At 43.2% G+C, this 20,600-nt stretch overlaps 1 protein-coding gene across 1 annotated transcript in view; it reads left to right on the forward strand.

The window, feature by feature from the left end:
* HS2ST1 (heparan sulfate 2-O-sulfotransferase 1) overlaps positions 1-20,600 on the forward strand; it is a 178,914-nt gene that overhangs the window by 126,763 nt on the left and 31,551 nt on the right. The window contains exon 2 of the mRNA XM_075067773.1: positions 14,580-14,818. Coding sequence (XP_074923874.1) covers positions 14,580-14,818 — 239 coding nt within the window. The remainder of the gene's footprint in view (positions 1-14,579; positions 14,819-20,600) is intronic.

Here is a 20,600-nt window from a genome sequence, read left to right on the forward strand (position 1 = left end):
ATCTGTAGTTTATTTCGCCTCCTCCCTCCCACCCATCCTCCCCGTCCCTCTTCAGGGACCCCTCTCACGAGCATCTCCTCTGCCAGGAGGTCCACACGCTTCTCGAAATCGGAGCCATAGAGGAGGTACCTCGAGATCTCAGGGGCAGAGGGTTTTACTCCTGCTATTTTTTAATCCCCAAGTCGAAAGGAGGTCTCCGACCCATCCTGGATCTCCGCGGTCTCAACGCCTTCTTAAAGAAGTTGACGTTCCGCATGGTATCCTTGGGGTCTATTATCCCGTCCCTGGATCCGGGGGACTGGTTCGCAGCTCTCGATATGAAGGACGCGTACTTTCATGTATCAATCTACCCCCCGCACAGACGCTACCTGCGCTTTGTGGTACGGGACTGCCACTACCAATTCACGGTCCTCCCCTTCAGCCTTTCCTCTGCCCCGCGTGTTTTCACAAAATGTATGGCAGTAGTGGCCGCTTTCCTCCGTCGGCAAGGCATATGTGTCTTCCCTTACCTGGACGACTGGCTTGTTCGCGGGTCGTCAGAGGCACAGGTCGCCGCGCACATAGCCGTTATCAGGGAGCTGTTCGAAGCTTTGGGCCTCTTGCTCAATTTCGACAAGTCCATCCTCGTTCCAACTCAGAGGATAGAATTCATTGGGGCTGTCTTGGACTCCACGCTCACGACAGCCTCGCTCCCGCCCAGCCGGTTCCAGGCAATAGTCTCCGCCATAGAGAGCCTACTTGCCTTTCCCACGACCTCGGCCCGAGTCTATCTCAGCCTCCTCGGTCACATGGTGGCCTGCACCTTTGTCACCAAGAATGCCAAGCTCCGCCTTCGTCCCCTGCAAATCTGGTTAGCCTCCGTTTACCGCCCACACAGGCACAGCATGGACGTCGTCGTCACACTCCCACAGAGCGTATTGCACTCCCTCCACTGGTGGCAAGACCCCTCCCTGATGTGTGCCAGCATGCCGTTCCACCCCAGGCAACCGTCCATATCGGTGACAATGGACGCATCCTCTCTGGGCTGGGGGGCTCACATGGGGTCTCGTTGGACACAAGGCCTCTGGTCTGCTCAGGAGCTGCCGCTGCATATAAACATCCGGGAGCTCCAAGTGGTCCCCCTCGCCTGTCAGGCCTTTCTTCGTCACCTGCGAGGCCGTTGTGTCTTAGTGCTCACGGACAACACCACCGCGATGCACTATATAAACAAGCAGGGAGGGACCCGCTCTCTCCCTCTTTGTCAGGAGGCGATCAGGCTATGGGAGTTGTGTATAGCCCACTCCATGGATCTAGTGGCCTCCTTCCTTCCAGGAGTCCAAAACTCGTTAGCGGACCACCTCAGCAGGTCCTTTCTAGGCCACGAGTGGTCCCTCCACCCGGACATAGCCCATTCTCTCTTCCGGAGGTGGGGCTTTCCCCAGATCGACCTCTTCGCCTCACGCAGCAACAGGAAGTGCACCAGGTTCTGCTCCTTTCGCAGTCTCGCCCGGGGTTCGATCTCGGACGCCTTCCTCCTGTCCTGGTTGACCCACCTTCTATATGCCTTCCCACCTTTTCCGCTGTACACAAAGTCCTGGTGAAATGCCAGGGACAAGGCTCAGTATTCTGATCGCCCCGGCTGGCCTCGCCAGACTGTTCCCCGCTGCTGGACTATCAATGTCAGCCCCGTTGGCAAATCCATTCAGGACCTGTATCCCAGGACCACGGCGGCTTCTCCATCCCAACTCCAATCCCTCCACCTGATACGTGGTTCCTGGCTGTTGAGCCGCTTAGAGCTGCCTGCTCTCCCGGTCAGCAAGTTCTCCGGAACAGAAAGCCTGCAACCAGATTATCTACGTGGCGAAGTGGAAGAGGTTCCTCCTGCTGGTGTCAGACGCAAACAAGTAACACCTACCAGGCTCCATTCCATGTGATTTTGGAATCCTATGCACCTCAAACAGCGGCCTCGCACTCTCATCCTTGCGCGTGCACCTGACTGCCTTCGACGTTCCAATCCAGGAGAAGGCCTTCCTCCGTCTTCTCTCACCCGATGGGATCTCGAGGTTCCTCAAGGCTGGATGCCTGTTCCCCCAGGTCCGCCGCCCCCCCCTTCCTGGACTCATCTGGTTTCTCTCGCGGCTAATGGGCCCTCCCCTTCGAACCCTTGGCAACCTGCTCTCTTCTGTATCTATTCGTGGAAGTTGGCGTTCTGGCATTACATCGCCAGGAAGAGTTCGGAGCTTCCGCGCTGTGGTGGACCCACCTTAACACAATATCACAGACAAGGTGCAGCTGTGCGCCGATCGGCTCTTCCATGGTGGTCTCCTCCTGTCACCTTTAACCAAACATATTCCTCCCGTCTTTATCCTAAACCTACGAATCGTAGAGAGCAGAGCCTACACTCACTTGATGTTCGTAGACGCTGGCGTTCTACATCGACCGACCCGACCCTTCCGCAGACGACCCAACTTTTTGGTTGCGTGGCAGGACAGGATGAAAGGTCGACCTGTCTCTCTCAAACAATCTCGTCCTGGGTACGGCCTGCATTAGGCGTGCTATGATTTATGCTACGCCTCTCAGGCGAGTGACCGCCCATTCCACCAGAGTCTCCATCCTCTGATTGCCTTTCTCGCTCGTCTTCCTATCCACACATATGCCGGCAGCTACATGTCTCCGTGAACTTCTCTGCCATTACGCCTTGGTGCAACAAGGTCCAGGACAGATGCAGCTCTTGTTTTGGTTTTGCATTGGCAGTCTCCACTGCCGACCCCGCCTAGGTAAGCTTGGATCACCTTACATGGAATGGATATGAGCAAGCACCGAAGAAGAAAAGACAGTTACTCCACCTTTTAATGTTGTTCTTTCGAGATGTGTTGATCATAGCCATTCCACACGCGCTCTTCCTTCCCCACTGTTGAGTAGCCGGCAAGAAGGAACTGAGGACGGCTCGCGGCAGGGTATATATGCGGTGCCGCAAAGGCGGCCACGCCAGGGGCGCCTGCCGACCCGCCGGTTGTGTAGGGGAAATTCTTCCGGAGAACGGCACGCGGCGCTGCGCACACACTTGGAATGGATATGAGCAACCCATCTCGAAAGAACAAACATGACAAAGGGAGTAAAACCGGTCTTTGTCAGATGGCGTAGACTTCACTTGGTTTGTTCGCCTTTCCATTTATGGAGGCCACTCGGCAATCCCAGTGCCGGCTTGCCCGTCATCTACAAAAATTTCGGAATCACACCAGCCCAGTGAACGGTTGCCTCTCGATGAAACCTGCCAAATTGTCAATGTAGACTCAAATCACAGGGTGTAGACCTCTTTTATTAGGCACCTCATTGCTAAAGATTTACCAGATAATGTGAGCACCATACAAGACACAAACTATCTTATTTATACAGATAAAAGGGCAGGAGTTTAGACAAAGGGACAAAGAAAGCAACAGACAGGAAAAACCACCTGTGACACAGCATGCATATTCCACGTCCTTACTGATTGCTATCGATCTAAGGCTAATACTTTTCCAATTGCCCTTAAACGGTGCAATTGTTCTATGCTAATGTCTGTGTTCCTGACACCTGGATTGCAACATTCCAACAATTTTGCGTAAAGGTGCAGACAACATTTCTTTAATCCATTCTTATTTTTACAATATAATTAATTCTACTTTCACACTGTTGAAGCTGGGGCTTGGCCTGTCAGTCCTATCGCCCCCCATGGGACTCCATTCCTCCCCCAAACTAGCCTTGCCCCCCGGTTGTTTTTAGTAACGTCACAGACAGGTCACAGACTCCAGTGAATTTTTGTTTATTGCCCATGACCTGTCCATGACTTTACTAAAACTAACAGTGACAAAATCTTAACCGTATCCGTATGTATGCAACAACTTTCCCTCCTTCCCTGCTACTACAGAGGCTTATAAAACTGGATTTGGTATTTGTAATTAGGCCAGTCTTTTATATCCACAAGCACAAGACACACAGGATGGATGCATGATGCCAACGGCTGCTGACCAGAAACTTATCTCGAGTGAACGGGGAAAATGCACACCCAGAAGAAGAATGTATGTAGACAACACATATCGAAGAATCACAGTTACTGATCTATAGGTAGGATCAGATCACTACCAGTTTGAAACTAATGTTTAGACTATAACTCTGATACCAATTAAAGCAGCTGTGGTCAGATATTCGGCTGTGTGTGTATGTATTCTCTCTGTGTACCTTCCCAGCTCTGTGCAGACAGCTGGCACAGCAGACCTCGAGCAAACCGCCCAGATCCATTATGATATGAAGGCATCTGACCAGGTTTATTGTCGATGAAGCACAGTCCTAGCTCCCCGGATCAATGTTTACAGTTACACTAGCACGTATATGCTCGTGACAGCAGGCACAGCTCAGTGAATGGTGGGACTTTCCATTCCCCCCTAGGTTGGCCAGAGACACTGCCTTTGAGACCCCATTTTATACATCAGTACAAACTAGTTATGTACTGCCCCTCTGGTGTAGTTAGTTTACACCCTCTGACATAACTAGTTACCACCCATCATCCTGTACATCTCTGTCCATCACACTGTCATCCTGATCTTCTTTAGGATGGGTCAGCGTGTTCCTGTTATCTTTAGGGAATGTGTTGGTACCAAGGTGTTCTGGTACCACCCTTCTGGATTGTGTTTGTGTGAATGCTCTGTGCCTAGCACTTCTTAGGAATGTGCGTTTTTGCAGTATCAGCCCCGTTCTTCAGCTGGGTCTGCTTCTAACTTACAGTCTGATTTTGCTTTATATCAGCAAAGTCTTGACCACTACTTTAGCTCAGCCCACATACTAGGCCTCTGATTCAAGAGCCTATGTTTCAGGCCCTCTTCCTGCTACAGCACCCAGTGGGTCAATCCACAGGCATTGTCTCAATAATCCCCACAAGTCCCAGCTCTAAAATACCTTTAGAAATGTGAGATAAGCAAAACGTTGGAACTGAGATTATAGGAACACACCAGTTATACATTCACTCAGCTGTGCCCAGTGAGGGACAGTTCCTGTTTTACAGACAGATGCTTATAACTTCCCACTTATTTTGGAACTCAGAAGCTCAATTTTGAACAGCTTTTTTTTTTTTTTTTTAAATAAAATCTGTGTGAAAGGAGTGGTTAGAGCTGGGACTCCTGAGCCAGCCCTCTGTCACATCAACTCCAGTTAAGGGAGATAAATTGGAACTGGCTAGAGACACCTTTACCTGATTGACAAAGGGGAAACAGCTGTCCCCCTAAATAGCCTGGGGCTGCATAAAAGCCTCAGAGGAAGGAAGACGGGGGGTGGGGGGAGACAGAAAAGGGGAAGTCAGAGAATGGAAAGAGAGTGGGAGCTCTTCTCTCCTGGCTGCAGAGACTGAGAAGTCCCTAAGGCTGAATCCCCCAAGCTGCTTGGGGTGAGGAGGTGGTGGGAATTGCGCACTGTAAATAAACTGCACTGGTGCTGAGCTAGAAGGTCTCGGAGTGGTTTTTGGAGCAAAGCAGAGGCAGGAGCAAAGGGGGCACTGCTATGCCCTGTTATTTTTTCAGAACAGATGGTCTTTACTTCCTAAAATCATAATTTTGGAGTAAACTTTTTATATGCTTGACTACGAGTCTGTCATTCTTTTTTTTTTTTTATTAGCTCTGTACTGTGCCTCTAGAACTCTAAGCCTTACAAAAACTTCTCTGTTTCCGTCATCATAGCCAAGATGAAGTGGACAAAAGCAAGCTCTTTTGAATCAACAAGTACTTCAGCATGGACATTAAATTAAAAGCTTCTGGCATTAGAATATCTCATATGATCAGATTGTTCTTAAAAATAAAAGTAGATTGAATAAGATTCTGCAAGATCTGAGAGCTGGTAAATACATCCACTTCAGTTTCCTTAATCCAATTTAAGAATAATGTCCGTTAGGGAGGCGGGATGTGTATTTGGGTTCTGCTAGTTATTCAATTAACTTCAATAACTATATTGGGAGACAGAAGAAACTCAGATATAATCTCCTTCAAAAAAATTAATTTTATGCTCAGATACTCTGATACTGTTAGGCTGTGGGGAAGGACAGGGTCTCAACAAAAGTAAACTTAAATCCTGGTTCTTTTAGAGCCTTCAGGATAAAAATTGCTCTATAAAGTAAATTTAAGATTTGTTAAATTTAGTTCATTACTCTTTAAGCAGAGTGTATATCTTTAAATTTAGTTTGAGAACATACTACTTTGTTCCTAGTTAGGACTTGCATGTATGAACTAAATATTATTGTAAACTTAGTTTTTAATGACTAAAAAGGCAAGAGTTTTTTGAGAATGGAAAGGATGCTAACAAGTATTGTTAAAGAAAATTACAGTGATTAGTTTTAAGAGTTATTTATTTAAAAAAAAATTCTGAAGCTGAGTTTTCAAACCTGTTTAGAGGAATGTCACTGTTCTGTTTCCTTCAAAACTATATGTACTGATGTCTCTCTCATTGGGGGCTGCCTTTTCAACTGTTGCATTCCAGCAGGCAATTTTCTTTGAGGGTGAACGATCAACAAAATCTTCTCTTCGGCTCCCAATGCATATATTATATCTTTTGTGTGTGAATTTTCATTGATATCAGTGGAAATTTGCACACAAGTAAAGAGCACAGAAGAGCAATTTTATCTGGATGAAGAATAATTTTGCCATTACAGTTTGGGAAAGGAAAATGAATATATGATGGATGTTTCCATAGTAGGTTTAAAGTCTTACAAGTGACTAAATATATCTGTTTCTTGTATAAACTGAGTCATATCTACTTGCTCTAAGGAGACACAGACTTTACTGCTTTTATTCCTGTTGGTACTAAGAGCCAGCACATTAAGAGGCTAGAGAATATTTCTTCTTTTGCATCAACAGAATAGTATATTGTTACAAAGACTAAGGCCTTCCTTGTCCGTATTCAATGTTACATGGATTTAAGTGAAAGTGTGGTTTTTAAACTATTTAGTTAAGCCAGTGCAAAACCTTTTGTTGGACATTCATATTTCAGTTAATATCTGGCTTATATGATTTAGCTTAATTATAAAGCTAGGTTTAAATTGAAGGCAGTGGGAATACAGAGGTGTCCCTGAGGGAGGCCATCTTTTGGCCTGCAGGATCTCTTTCTACTAAGAGAGCGTTAACCTAACTTGACCCTTATGCCTGATCTACACACAGTTCACTGGTTTAACTAAATTTACAGGTTCAAATTTAACCAGTAAAAGACCAATTTAAATTAATGTCCACACATGCGTTCTCACCAGTTTAGCTCAAATAGTTCTAAAACTGATTTAATTTAGTGCTGTCGATTAATCACAGCTAACTCATGTGATTAACTAAATAAAATTGTGATTAAAAAAATTAATTGCAGTTTTAATTGCACTGTTAAATTTCAATTGGTATCCTATTTAATTTTTTTCGATGTTTTCTACATTTTCATATATATTGATTTCAATTACAACATAATACAAAGTACATTATTTTTATTATAAATTTTTGCACTGTAAAAATGATAAATAGTATTTTTCAGTTCATCTCATACAAGTACTGTAGTGTAATCTTTGTTGTGAATGTGCAATTTACAAATGTAGATTTTTTTGTTACATAACTGCACTCAAAAACAAAATAGAACTTTAGAACAGTGGTTCCCAAACTTTAAGAGCCCATGAACCCATTTCTCTAAATTGTGAAATCTTGTGAATCCCCTTCTAAAAATGAATATTTTCAGTGTTTTAAGTTTAAATTTCCTCAGTGTGATGGATGCGCTTGCTTTGCTCTACATAACTCTTGGAAGTCCGGAACCACTGGAGAAAGATAAAGTCTCAGATCTGGTTTGGCATCAAGTCTGTTTCTGTATTTCGTTTTCAGATGTGCTTACGAAGAAAATGCTCTATCGCATAAGTGTGTTGTTGAAAATGGTAACAAAACTGCAGCAGCATTTTCTGCCAGAAGGGGGTACTCATTTCTTAAACTCAGCCAAAAGTTGAATGGTGACAGATTTCTGGAACTCTTTTTCAGTTCGTAATCACAGGAGGAGATCTCATTCAATTTCTTTTTCTTCAGTGTTCAATATCTGTGTTGAGAAAGTGGTATCATCAAAAGGGCTTGCAAATCCAGTCATCATTGCCTTACATAGCTGGAAAGCAATCCCTGAAAGTTGTGCAAAGTCCTTTTAGGTGTGCAGTTATATTGGTTTTAGTGCACTGATGCAACTGAAGTTTATGTTCTGCCAGGAAGTCATGAAGATTACTGAAACACTCAGTTTGATTGTTTTCTAAACAACTTTCCCAGAACTGCAACTTCTTTATCATGGATTCAGATTGCTCTTGCACATTGAAAACTGTTATATTGAGACCTGGAAGAGAGAAATGTAGGTCGTTAATTCTTGAGAAAATATCTGCTAAATAAGCTAGGCTCTGGAGCCAGACATTATTTTCCATACAGCTGGCAAGGTGGAAAGGGTTGCTGTTGTGAAAAAAAAAAACTAGGATTTCCATTCTAAACTCAAACAAGCACACAAGGATTTTGCCCCATGAAAGCCATCTAACTTCAGTATGGGTCAACAGACAATCGTGTATACTACCCATTTCTTCACAAAGAACGTGAAATATTCTGGAATTTGTTGGCCGTGACTTTATGAAATTCACCATTTTCACTGCATCGTCCAGCACTTCCTTCAGTCCCTCAGGCATACGTTTTGTTGCGAGGGCTTGTCCATGGATGCTGCGATGAATCAAAGAGACTTTTGATGCAACCTTTTTTGTTCAAGCTACAAATCCGGTATACTTCCCTGTCATTAATGTGGCCCCATTAGTGCAAATGCCTATGCAATGAGACCAATCTATTTCCTTTTCTTGAAAATATGCATTAGTCAGATTAAAGATATCTTCTCCAGTTGTATATTCTTCCAATGGTCTGCAAAACAACAAGTCTTTGTCAACTAGACCTTAATTCACATAACGTATAAACCAGTAGCAAAAGAGCTAGATTAGCTACATCCAGTTCTAACTGTATAGCGTAATATGGACTATATTTCACTCTCTGTACAATTGTGGTCTCTACATTATTTGACATGTCATTAATTCTTCGTGACAACATATTATTTAACAAAGGTATCATGTCAATCCTTTTTGCCGTCGTTTCTCCGAGCATGCTATGAACTACATCTTTTATGCATGGACCAATCAAGCTCTCTGCTATGGTATGGGCTTCTGTTGCTTTTGCTACTCAGTAGCTCACACGGTGTGATGCTTCAAGTGCATTTTCATTATCAGTACTTGCTTTGGATATAAAACTGGTAATGTCACTTTTCCTCTCAGCTAATTTTCACTTATAAAAATCAACAAGGTTGTTGAGTTGTGCAGGCTGCCTAGTTTCTAAATGGCACCGAAGTAGAGAAGGTTTGAGGCTGCTGTTTGCTAGAACATCACCACAAATCTCTCACAGTGGTTTTGGACGTTCTTGATCACCAATACATGTAAAGCCATATTTTATATAATCGTCGTTTTTTCTTTGTAAGTGACTTTCCAGGACCATCATAATCATTAGACTTAGATTTTCAACAGTGTGGACTTGAGGAAACACTAGCTGATTCTTGCGTCTTTACACTTTCCTTTTTCAGCCACTTATCCATTGAACTTGTGTACAAAAGTTCTAATAAAAACAACACAGAGAGACTGCTAACAACCAACAAACTAGAAAATGAGAAGTGTCACTGAAGCAAAACAGCGCTGCAGAGAGAATGACAATTACTGAGGCACCTTGACACTGCTACACTGGCTTCAACATGCTTCTGGCTGGTTTGGTAGCAAACAGCTTTTCTTCTACCATGAGGTCTCTCCCTACGAGGGTGTCCTGCAAGGGACAAATTAGCTTGGACCCCGCCCCCCCATGTACGGCGTGGCCCCTGCTTACTCTGCCCTCCATACCAACTTCCCCTGTCTGATAAGGACAGCTGCCACTTGCGGGTCTGGGGGTCTCAGCTGCCACTCTGCCCACCACAGGGCGCAGGCTACTGGCCCCGTGCCAGGGTCTGGTCTGCTGGATCTGCACTCTGTGGGGCTCCTGCTGCTGGACCCCATTGAGCTTGTGTTGCAGGTCCCGCTGACCGCCAGGGCTCGGGCTGCCAGCCCCAACTGCCTGGCCCTGCTCTCCTTGGGGCTCAGGCTGCCAGCTCCACACGTAGCGCTGGGGTTTGGGCTGCCAGCCCCAACTGCCAGGCCCTACTCTCCCTGGGGCTCGGGCTACCAGCCCCGCACTGGGTCTCGGGGGGCAGGGCTCGGGCTGCCTGGCCCCACTCTTCCTGAGGCTCGGGCTGCCAGCTCCCCCGCTGACGGGGGTGGGCAGGGCTCAGACTGCCAGCCCCAACTGTCCGGCCCTGCTTTTCCTGGGGCTTGGGCTGTCTGCCCTGCAACTGGGTCCCATGTGCTGCCTCCAATGCCAGGGTTCTCTGGTCACCGTTAGTGAAATTTTTCTTGCAAACCCCTTGTAATGTTCTGCAAACCCCCAGGGGTTCACGAACCCCAGTTTGGGAACCACTGCTTTAGAGCCTACAAGTCCACTCAGTCCGACTTCTTTTTCAGCCAATCGCTAACACAAACAAGTTTGTTTACATTTACAGGAGATAATGCTGCCCTCTTCTTATTTACAATGTCACCAGAAAGTGAGAACAAGCATTTGCATGGCACTTTGGTAGTCGGCATTGCAAGGATATGCTAAACGTTTGTATGTTCTCACCATGTTGCTAAAAGCCTCTTAGTGTAGCCATAGCCGATGTCTTTAGCTGGTTGAAAAGCACGATTTAGCAGTTTTTTTCAAGCTTGTTGCATTCTTACAACACTTTTGTGCAAAATGGTAAGCTTGAGTGCTCAAAGTTCTCTGGCAATTTCTTCAAAGGAGTGTCTGGATGTGAATGTGTTGGTTTCTTTGTTTGTTTCCTTCCTCCTTACTGATTCTGCCTCCAGTGAAGCTGTATGTCTGTATACTGGCACATGTACAGAGCTCCTCTTTCAGCATACTCTAATCTTGTCTACATTGGAGTTCTTTGCATTGATGTAGCTACACCGGTACAAACCCTGCTGTAGATATGTTGCACTGGTGTAAGAAAAGTGCAGATTATCTCTTTTTGATTTCTGCCATCTGAGATACTGTTCCATATTTGTGCCACTATGGGCAACAGAGCAGTATCTGTCTTGTGTGAAGTGGGGAAGATGAACCTATGTGTGTCATGCTCCCTTCAGCTGTGTGGTGGTATAACCATTCAGATTCCACATCTACTCTTGATATTTGCACATGCCGAAGGGATTATCTTTTGTGATCTACGCGCAGTTTTTATACTAGTATAACTAATTTGGTTAGGAGTATTATTTTTTTAAAATCTGAAATAGTTATACCAGCACAACACTTAGCATGAATGCAGTTATACTAGTATAAGCACTTCTATATTGGTATTGTAGAGTCAGTACTAGAGGAGTTGCACCGGTTTAATTGTGCTTGTAAAGTTAAGTGATACAACTACTTTGGCTAGACAAGACCGTAGGAATGTTAAATCTGGTCTTTCCTAATTTTACTGGAAGACTTCCTTGGTATCACAACTCATTTTGTTGTGAGTTCCAACTTTTTAATTGAATGTGCCAGGGTGTTGAGTTCTTAACAAAGACGACATTTATCCAGTATGTTAACAAAAAGAGTTGTAAACAGCTCAGCTACAGATCCTTTCACTATCTTGTGTCATTGTGGTGGTGTCATTTAACTGGTTCTCCAGACATACTCTTCCCAGGCAGGCTATTTCACAAATTGAAATCACTCAGGGAACAAAGCAGCTTTCTGGAGTTTTAGCTTAATGATATTCAAAATGTGCTAATAAGCCACATCATTACACAACTAGGTGAAGTTACTATTTTTTAAAAAGTTAATATTAGGTTTCCTTTAATCTGCTATTTGCTAAAGTAAGTGACTTATTCTAGGGGAAAAAAAACACAAAATTCTTCTTTCTAGATCTTTCTGTTCAGGCAAATGGGTAAGACTAGACTTTGAGTTGTCAATTGAGAAATACATGAATCGTTTACAGGCAGTTTCACACCCATCTGGGCTGCAAGAGGAAACCTCGTCTGTCAGTGGTTGCAGTGCTGCCAGCACTACTCGGTTCAAGACTGTGCACAGCAGAAAGAGATGCATACATCTGTACTTCTTTGTTCTTAATATTATTATTGTGGTAGCACCCAATGGCCCCATTCAGGATTGGGGCTTTGTATTAGGAGTTGTACAGGTACTTTGGAAGAGATGGTACTGCCTGAAGAGTTTGCTGTCGAAAACAAGACTTGGGAAATGAGTGTAACAAACAGTAGGAGAGAAGTTGTAGGAGTTAGCTGAGGGCAGTGATAATATTTGGTTTCATAGGCTACTTGTGCTCAAAGCTTGATAGTTCTACATTGTTTTTTTTAAATATTTCACATTTAAACTGTGGTATAGAGGTAGGGTGAAGGAGAACGGTATGAGGTGGTGAGTTAGGAGCACAAGAGGAGGAAGAAAAGTGAAGACCAAAGTGATGGAAGAGGAGATAGGGAATGAGAAAAGAGAGCGGGAGGATGCAGTTCTACTAAGTGCCATGCATCCTTCATTACAATCTCATATTTGGCAGTCCTGTCACACTTGCCTGCATTGCAGGTAAAATCTTATGCATATATGAGAGTGGGGAGCGAGAAACTTTCCCTGAACTCCATTTGGCCTAGAGGAAAAGTGCCTTGGGCTGAGAGCCAGGATTGAATATTAGATACTTGTCTCACTGGTTCATAACCCTTACTACTGAGCAAAGCTTCATATCCGTAAGCTAAGAGGAAGACAAGTATTATCCATTTTACAAGTAAGATAATCGAGAAGTTGCCCATGGTCACTTCAAGCAGACCTGGGACGATAATTCAGATCTCTAGTATGACAGAGCAGACTCTCACCTATTCTATCACGCTGACTTTCAGAATGAGTGTGCCAAATCAGTATATGTAGTATGCGGTCTGTAACCACTGCTCTAAACACTACACCACACTGCCCTTCAGCCAGGAAGAGAAGCCAGGATCATAACTAACATTCCCCTGTTGTCGCATGTAGCTGTGCCGCACTGAGTGTGTGTCATAACGTCCTTCTAGGACAGTGGTCCCCAAACTGTGGGGCACACCCTTCTGGGGTGTGTGTGTAGGAACTTTCGATGGGGGACCAGGCCAGCCCCTACAGGGGGCAAGAAGGAAACACCACCCAGCCCTGGCCACAGCTCCTGGTCTCAGGCCTGCTTCCAACCTTAGGCCCTCAGTCCGTGGCTGCAGCTCTGGCCCCACTCCTGGCTTCGGCCCCACTCCTGGCTTCCGCCCCACCTCTGGCTACAACTGTGGCCCTGCTCCTGGTCCCACCTCTGACCAGGGCTTCCAGGGAGCATGGACAGATTCCACTACTGGTAAGGGAGGAGCATGACAGAAAAAAATTGGGGACCACTGCTCTAGGAAGTACTCTATGTAAAGGACAACAGCTTATTTTTACTAACAATTACTCCTTTAGTTCAAGTAGAAAAGGTTTGTGATGTGAATCTCTTGATCCTGAGCTCAAACCTTGTTGTTGACCCATGTGGGAAAAAAAGGTACACCATTAAAGACCAGTAGTATCATAATGCATAATTCTAAAAAGATGTTTTGAAATTTAAATTGTGAATGTGGTGGGTGCTTTACTTAGCCTGAATAGAACAAAGCTTTTGAATTTTGTCTGGGTCAGCACAAAGTATGTTTGCCATACTGTAGAGCCATAATGATTTGATATTTGAAGAGGAGACCAATTGCCCAGAGCATTGTCCTTCTTGTAAAAGGAATTTTTATTTTTATTTGTAGCTTTTTTTCTCTTCCTTGTGTTTGATATAGTTTTGTATTCAGTGCAATAATTTTGCCCCCTAATGTCAATAATTTCATAAGCGTCTCCTGTTTCTTTTCTTGTCAAATTTGGGTGTAATACAGCTAATTAGATATTTGCAAAACCATACATTGTAGTATTTACACATGGGGAGTTGTCTTAATTGGAATAACAACAATAGTTCTTCTATTTAAACTCCCAGTGCCTCTTCACCATTAATTGACTAAACCATCTATGGTCAGTGATTTTACTGGTTTTTTTAAATACATATTTTATACTTTACTTTAATATTTGATTGAATTATTCCTTTTACCTAGTATCATTTCTGAGTACTGTGTATTTTATAGGATTTTGGGGGGGACTTGTGAAAGTGTTACCATTTTGATACAGCATCAGAGATAACTTTTTAAAGAAAATAGGGTAGCTTCTTTTAATGCTAACATAAGTCAGAGGAAAGAATATCATACACTGTTTATCAGTTTCCAGACAACATATTCTGTCTCCAAGCATAATTTAGCTTAATCTATAAAAACTCATTGAGTGGGAATGGGAAAGTTTAAATCCAGACGTTAAACAAACAATTAGTAGTTATTTTCTTTTATTAGTAAGATGGTTTTTAACCTTTATTGTCATTTTAATTCTAAGGACTGAATTTCAAGATCACTATCTACTTCTTCATTATCACTGAAAGCTTAGTTTTTCTGTTACTCTTTACAGAAAGAGCTATTGCAAGACATGAAGTCAGAGAAATAGAACAACGTCATACAATAGATGGTCCTCGACAAGATGCAACTCTGGATGAAGATGATGATGTGGTGATCATTTACAACAGAGTACCTAAAACTGCAAGCACATCCTTCACAAATATTGCCTATGACCTTTGTGCAAAGAACAAATATCATGTTCTGCATATCAATACAACCAAAAATAATCCTGTTATGTCACTGCAAGATCAGGTAAGTTAATTTGTGGAGATGATGGTATGGGTTTTTAGCCACTTCAACAGTTTTAATGTATTAGATAGTTTATTGTGTGTTCAGCACTATTCAGGAAAAAGCATTTTGAGTGTGTACATATGTCCACAAAGAGTAGTAATTTGCTATTATAAATATAACCGGAGGAACAGATGGAATTGGTTGCCATTATAATGTAGCTTTATTAAATAAGTTTATAATTAGAATGACATTTTCTCCGTATATGGAGAAAGTTAATATTGTTTCATTATGTAACAGGATTAATTTACCACACTACTTGGCATGATAGAAGAGTCTGCTTAAAGGTCAAAGACTAGAATAAAAAGGGATACGGTGGCTTAGGACTGACCTGCATTGGCATAGCAATGTGTAATGCTTGTCTAGTATATCGTTTATTCATGTTATGCCTGGCTGTACATAGTGCTTCCATTTCACCACTTTCATGTGTATCAAAGTTAACTCTCCAAAAATATATTTTAAATGAGAAGAATAAAAAGCTCATTCAGCTAGGTGAGTTATAAATTACTAGAGAGGAAATAACATAATGCAATGAACATCTCAAGGAAAATTGTATTAGGAAGTGTTTGGTATTATATATAATGTTCAGCAAGTTTTCAGTCCACTCTCTGTCCCTGAATATTTCTAAGTTCTTCTTTAAACCCTATTCTTTAAAAATCCCATACTACATAATGTTGCTCTGCTTGCAGTGTTTAGCTTAACAGAAAAACATTACTTGCAAAATTAGTTGTGCACTGTTGTGCATCTAATTTGCCAATGCAGTTACTGTGAGTAAATTCACAAATGTAATTGCATATGCAAGTGACCAATTAGATCTGTTAAAGTATACAGTTGTCCAATTTGCATATGAAATCATGTGCCTGAATTAGTCTCACAAATGCACATTCCTGACTTTGAAAATCAGATCCCAAATCTCTTGTTAGCCTATTTTTTCTGTAATATAAGTGAACATGGATCAACTAAATATAGCATTACTGGTAATGCTATAGCAGCTTGTGGCATGTTGTCAAGTCAGGATCAAGATTCTGCATTGTTGTTTCACCTCAGTAGCCCTTAGTTATAAGTAAAATAAAGTAAGAATAATCATTAGTGGGGATAGGGAGCTATTTTCTTAACAAGTAATTGAACAGTGTGTCTGTCTCTGAGAGAGAACCTACGATTGAAACATATTTGGTTTTATTTCAGGATTTTGGATCATTTAAATTTAGAAAGCAGTATTTCAATGGACAATATGAATCACTGACTTAAAGAAACTGAAGTGATTTTCGTACCAAGGCTTCTGCCAACTATATAGTAAATATTTGATAAGTCAATATTTTTTTAAAATAAAAACTCTGGAAAGGATGTAACACCTTCAAGCTTCAGGCAACCTCTGTGGGCTCAACTCTACCATATGGCTGTTACTAGCACAAAGTAAAAGGTACCTAGTTCACATTAATGTAGTCCTCTTCAAACAGGCCTTTGTTAATGCAAACTAGATACCTTTTAGTTCACACTAGCAGCATCCCCATCAGGAAGATGGAGTACTTTGGTGTGCATTGCAGTTCACACCTCTGTAGCCCAAATTATTAGGTTGTGTAGACAAGCCCGAACTTTTTGGGGTGATGAAACTTTTCTTGGTGACAGGTTAAGCGATTCCTGCCTACATAGGATATCTACTTCTTGATCCTGGACACGGTACCAAACTAGATGAATCACTGTTCTGCTTCAGTGTAGCAGTCTGTGTTCCTAAATTCAGAGTGGTCAGTTGTCATGATTTCCTCAAGTCCTTCCCAGAACTGGGGAATCACAGGTTTTCTGTCCACCCCTTGTTGTGTCTTCCTGCAAAATTTTGGATTTTTTGGCTGCCAGTCAAGGGCTGGTTGCTGTGACTCCATTCCTTCTAGAACCAGCCAGTAAGGCTGCTACACGGTCATCTGTTCCACCCTTCCTCCAATAAGCAACTCAGATGGCACTGCGGGGGAGGAAATTATCTGCAGAAAATGGAATAATAAAATAGCCAGCAGGAAAAATACAGCCAAAGAAAGAGAGGTGATGATAGCAAGGCGGTGGGAAGAAGCAGCAATCCAATAGCAAAATGATTAGCCCTGCCTATTGGGAGAAAAGGACCATAGCAGTGGAGCAGCTGCTGCTGTTGACAAGAGACGCATGCAGCCTGGGAAGTAAGAGGCCTCAGACTAAAGTAACTGTATTTCTCAAAGTGGATATTTTCCACTAACTTAGGGCTCTGAATAAGTTCATCATGAAGCACTGAACAAATGTCATTATCATTTACCTTGAGCAAGAAGACAGTTTTGGTAGTTTCTTTAGAATTTTCTCTTCACCCCATACTGCATTCATTCTACTGGACTGTTTGTTCCTGTTGAACGCAAAGCTAATTCTACTCAGTATAGCAATATGTCTTGAACAAATATTTAGAAGTTATAAACAAAGCCAACATCATAATGAAAAGCTGGAACATTTCAAGTGTCTCAAAATAAGTTCCCGGGACAGACAGTCATAGGAAAAAGCTAGATATATGGTCAGTACTGCAGAGAGGAAGAAGGATGGATTTAGGGGACAAGGAGAGATAATTGGTGGATTGGAAGTAAATTATGTAGTAGGACACCAGTTTTATGCTGTATGCAATTTTCTTTAATGTAAATTTCCCCCGGCTTATTTTGCTGAGTTGATATAGGACCTTCTAGCCCCTCCTTTTAGATCACTGGAATCATTTTAAGCTTCCAGTTACCTAGAAAACTGAACTTCTTCATTCATTCCTGTTTTCCTTGCAGTATTTCTTAGCTCCTCTGAGTACGTTTGATCCAGTTTTCAATTCAGTGAAGCTCAGCTGAGCTAACACCTATTAGGAGCTCCGAAATGGCCTTTGAGTTATTTTTCCAAAAATACCTGGAAGACACTTTTATTAGAAACTCATTCACGCTTACTTGTATTTTTCAAAATTACCTCAAAGATCTTACTTAGTTTGGACACAAACTTGAATCATTCACTCTTTTGTGAACCCTAGTAGCTACAAAGCCCTTTAAAATAAAGCAAACAAAAGCCGACCCACATTCAACAGGAGAGAGGGACAGAGAGTTGTAAGAAATAGTCATCAGTGACCCAATGAGAATAAAAATCATTTACCTCCAGCATGGCTATGAGTTGTCATAAAACTTCAGAAGTTCTTTGTAGTACAGGTCCACATCTTAAGCCAAATGCAGTTGTGTCAGTTGCTGTACAGCAGCTCACTTAACCTGTCTTGGCTTGTGCTGGACTGAGCACCGTCTGTTGAAAGATAAGCTAAGAAAAGTCCTGGCTAAATCATCTAAGCAGGCCTCTGATATACATGATAACTGTATGCTATGATTGATATTACCACCTTAGCCATGGGTTTTGCCTGGACCAGTATGAAACAAAGAGTAAGTTAACGGTGGTTCTTTGAGTGGTGCCCCTATGGATGCTCCACTGTAAGTGTGTCTGCATCCCTGTGCCGCTGATCAGAGAACTTTGGTAGCAGTGTACACTGGGCCTGCACATGCACTGTTTCCTCGTGGTGTTGCATGAGGCTAAGCAGTGCATGTGGGTTAGCCATCCTCAGTTCCTTCTCACACGCCTGTGGTTAGAGACGTAGCCTTTTCTTTAGCTTTTAGAAATCCTTTAGCCTTCTTTTGACTTGTATTTGGCCTTGACTTCAAAAAAAAAAAAAAAAAGAAAAAAAAGAAAAAAGAATAGCTATTATTCTTGTGTTGACCCCTTGTGGGTGGGAGGAGACCCCATGAAAGGGTATTCCCAGCTCTCTGGCTTGAAGAAATGCCGCACTTGCCGCAAGTCAATCCCGGTGCACTCCCAGTGCATTTGCTGCCTTGGCAAGGGCCACGTCCAAAAAAAAGTGTTCCCTCTGCCAGCAGCTGCGACTGAGATTCTACATAGAATCGTAGATTATTAGGGTTGGAAGGGACCTCAAGAGATCATCTAGTCCAACCCCTTGCTCAAAGCAGGACCAATCCCCAAATGGCCCCCCTCAAGGATTGAACTCACAACTGTGGATTTAGAAGGCTAATGCGCAAACCACTGAGCTATTCCCGCAAGGTCAGAAAACTCCACCAGAAAATCATCTGCATGGAGGCAGCTCTCTGACCCTAGCCCTCTGGCGGATGTGAGTCTTCCCCTCAACCTTCAACTTTGAAGGATAGTGGATCAAACGGTCTTGGGACTCCTCTCATAAGTCAAAAACTCAAGTCCCCTCAGTGAGCCTGAGGGATTGCCAAAAGTGATCACCATCTGTGTTTGTTGGTGTGCGGTACTGTTGACAAGCCCACAGATCCTTTGGGTATGGGCACTGAATCTTCAATAGAGAGAGACAAGGTCAAATGCTCTAAGACATTCTCAGTATGCAAGTTGTTATTGGTACCACCAGCGGCAGTGGCCCATCTGCCATTGGAAAGATCGGTATGGGTGAGGTCCTCATCTCTCCCAGCACCACTACTGACGCTGGGATGCTCAGTACTGGCAAAATTTCATCAGGCAAGTGACCTGGCTATGTCGGAAGCTCCTGACTCTCTGCCCCTTGCTATCGAGATCACAGCACTGAGCATGGCCAACCAAAGGGATTTCCACACAATCATACCATGCCTCTCTGATGTCAAATGAGGGATCGGACAGTGAGCCAGATGGGGTTTCTCTTTCTTCCTCCCAAGCTTTATATAGGACCCGATATCAACAGGGTCTGTGACTGTACCACCAGATGGCACTGCCACCATCTTGGTATGGTTACCCATGGGCACCTCTGCCAGGCCATATGCCCCTGCAGGGGCCATACTAGGACACCTGGGTGGCACACCACCAACCCATCTCAAGGGCACCGAGCATTGCCCAACAGTTTCCCAGGCATGCCCCTTGGCTACATCATAGCATGCCTTGGAAGTGGAGGAGCGAGAGGTGGACACAGGGGAGGAGATCACAGTCACGGCCATATCCTCTTCCTCACTGGACGAAGCAGTCATGCTGTTGCCACCGTCCATGGCGGATGACTTCCACATGTCTCGAGCTGGTGAAGAGAGTAGTGGACACCGTCCACATACCATTGGAGGAGGTTTAAAGATACGCACCACTAGCTTATCGATATCTTCCATGCCTCATCTACCTCCAAAATTGCACTCCCAATTAACCAGACCATCCTAGACCTAGCTAAGATGTGGCAAATCCCAGCTTTGGTGGCCCTGACATGCAAGTGGGCAGGCAAAAAAAAAATTATGTCTCCGCAAAGAAATCTGTTGGAATCTGAATACAGATTGATGGATTTGGTTCCTGCTGCTCACTGCTGAGAGAGTGCCTTCAAACTATGTTTCAGGCTAACAAAAATACTAATTAAAATGTTGTTTATATTGATCATATTTCTGACTTTGCTCTCTTTGCCTTTCTGATTGCTGCTTTCTGCTGCTTATTTTTTTTAGCTTTAGATTGCGGCTCTCTAAGATGAGTCAATTGCCATGTGCTTCTAAATAAAGTATCTTTTTCAGTTAGTCATATGTCTTTTGGTAATATTCATAGTGATAGATTTTTATCATAATGCATCATTTGGTTTTACTTATTGAATGGAACATATTATTGTAGGCTATGTCATAAATAGATAGGTAAGGTAAGGGTTAATTTTCTTTTACTGTAAAGGGGTTACATAGGGAACCAAACACCTGACCAGAGGACCAATCAGGAAACAGGATTTTCAAAAGGAAGGGTGGGAACCTCTGCAGGTTTTTGGCTTTTT

This window comes from Chelonoidis abingdonii, chromosome 7 (genome assembly GCF_003597395.2).
Source record: "Chelonoidis abingdonii isolate Lonesome George chromosome 7, CheloAbing_2.0, whole genome shotgun sequence".
Classification (NCBI taxonomy): domain Eukaryota; kingdom Metazoa; phylum Chordata; order Testudines; family Testudinidae; genus Chelonoidis; species Chelonoidis abingdonii.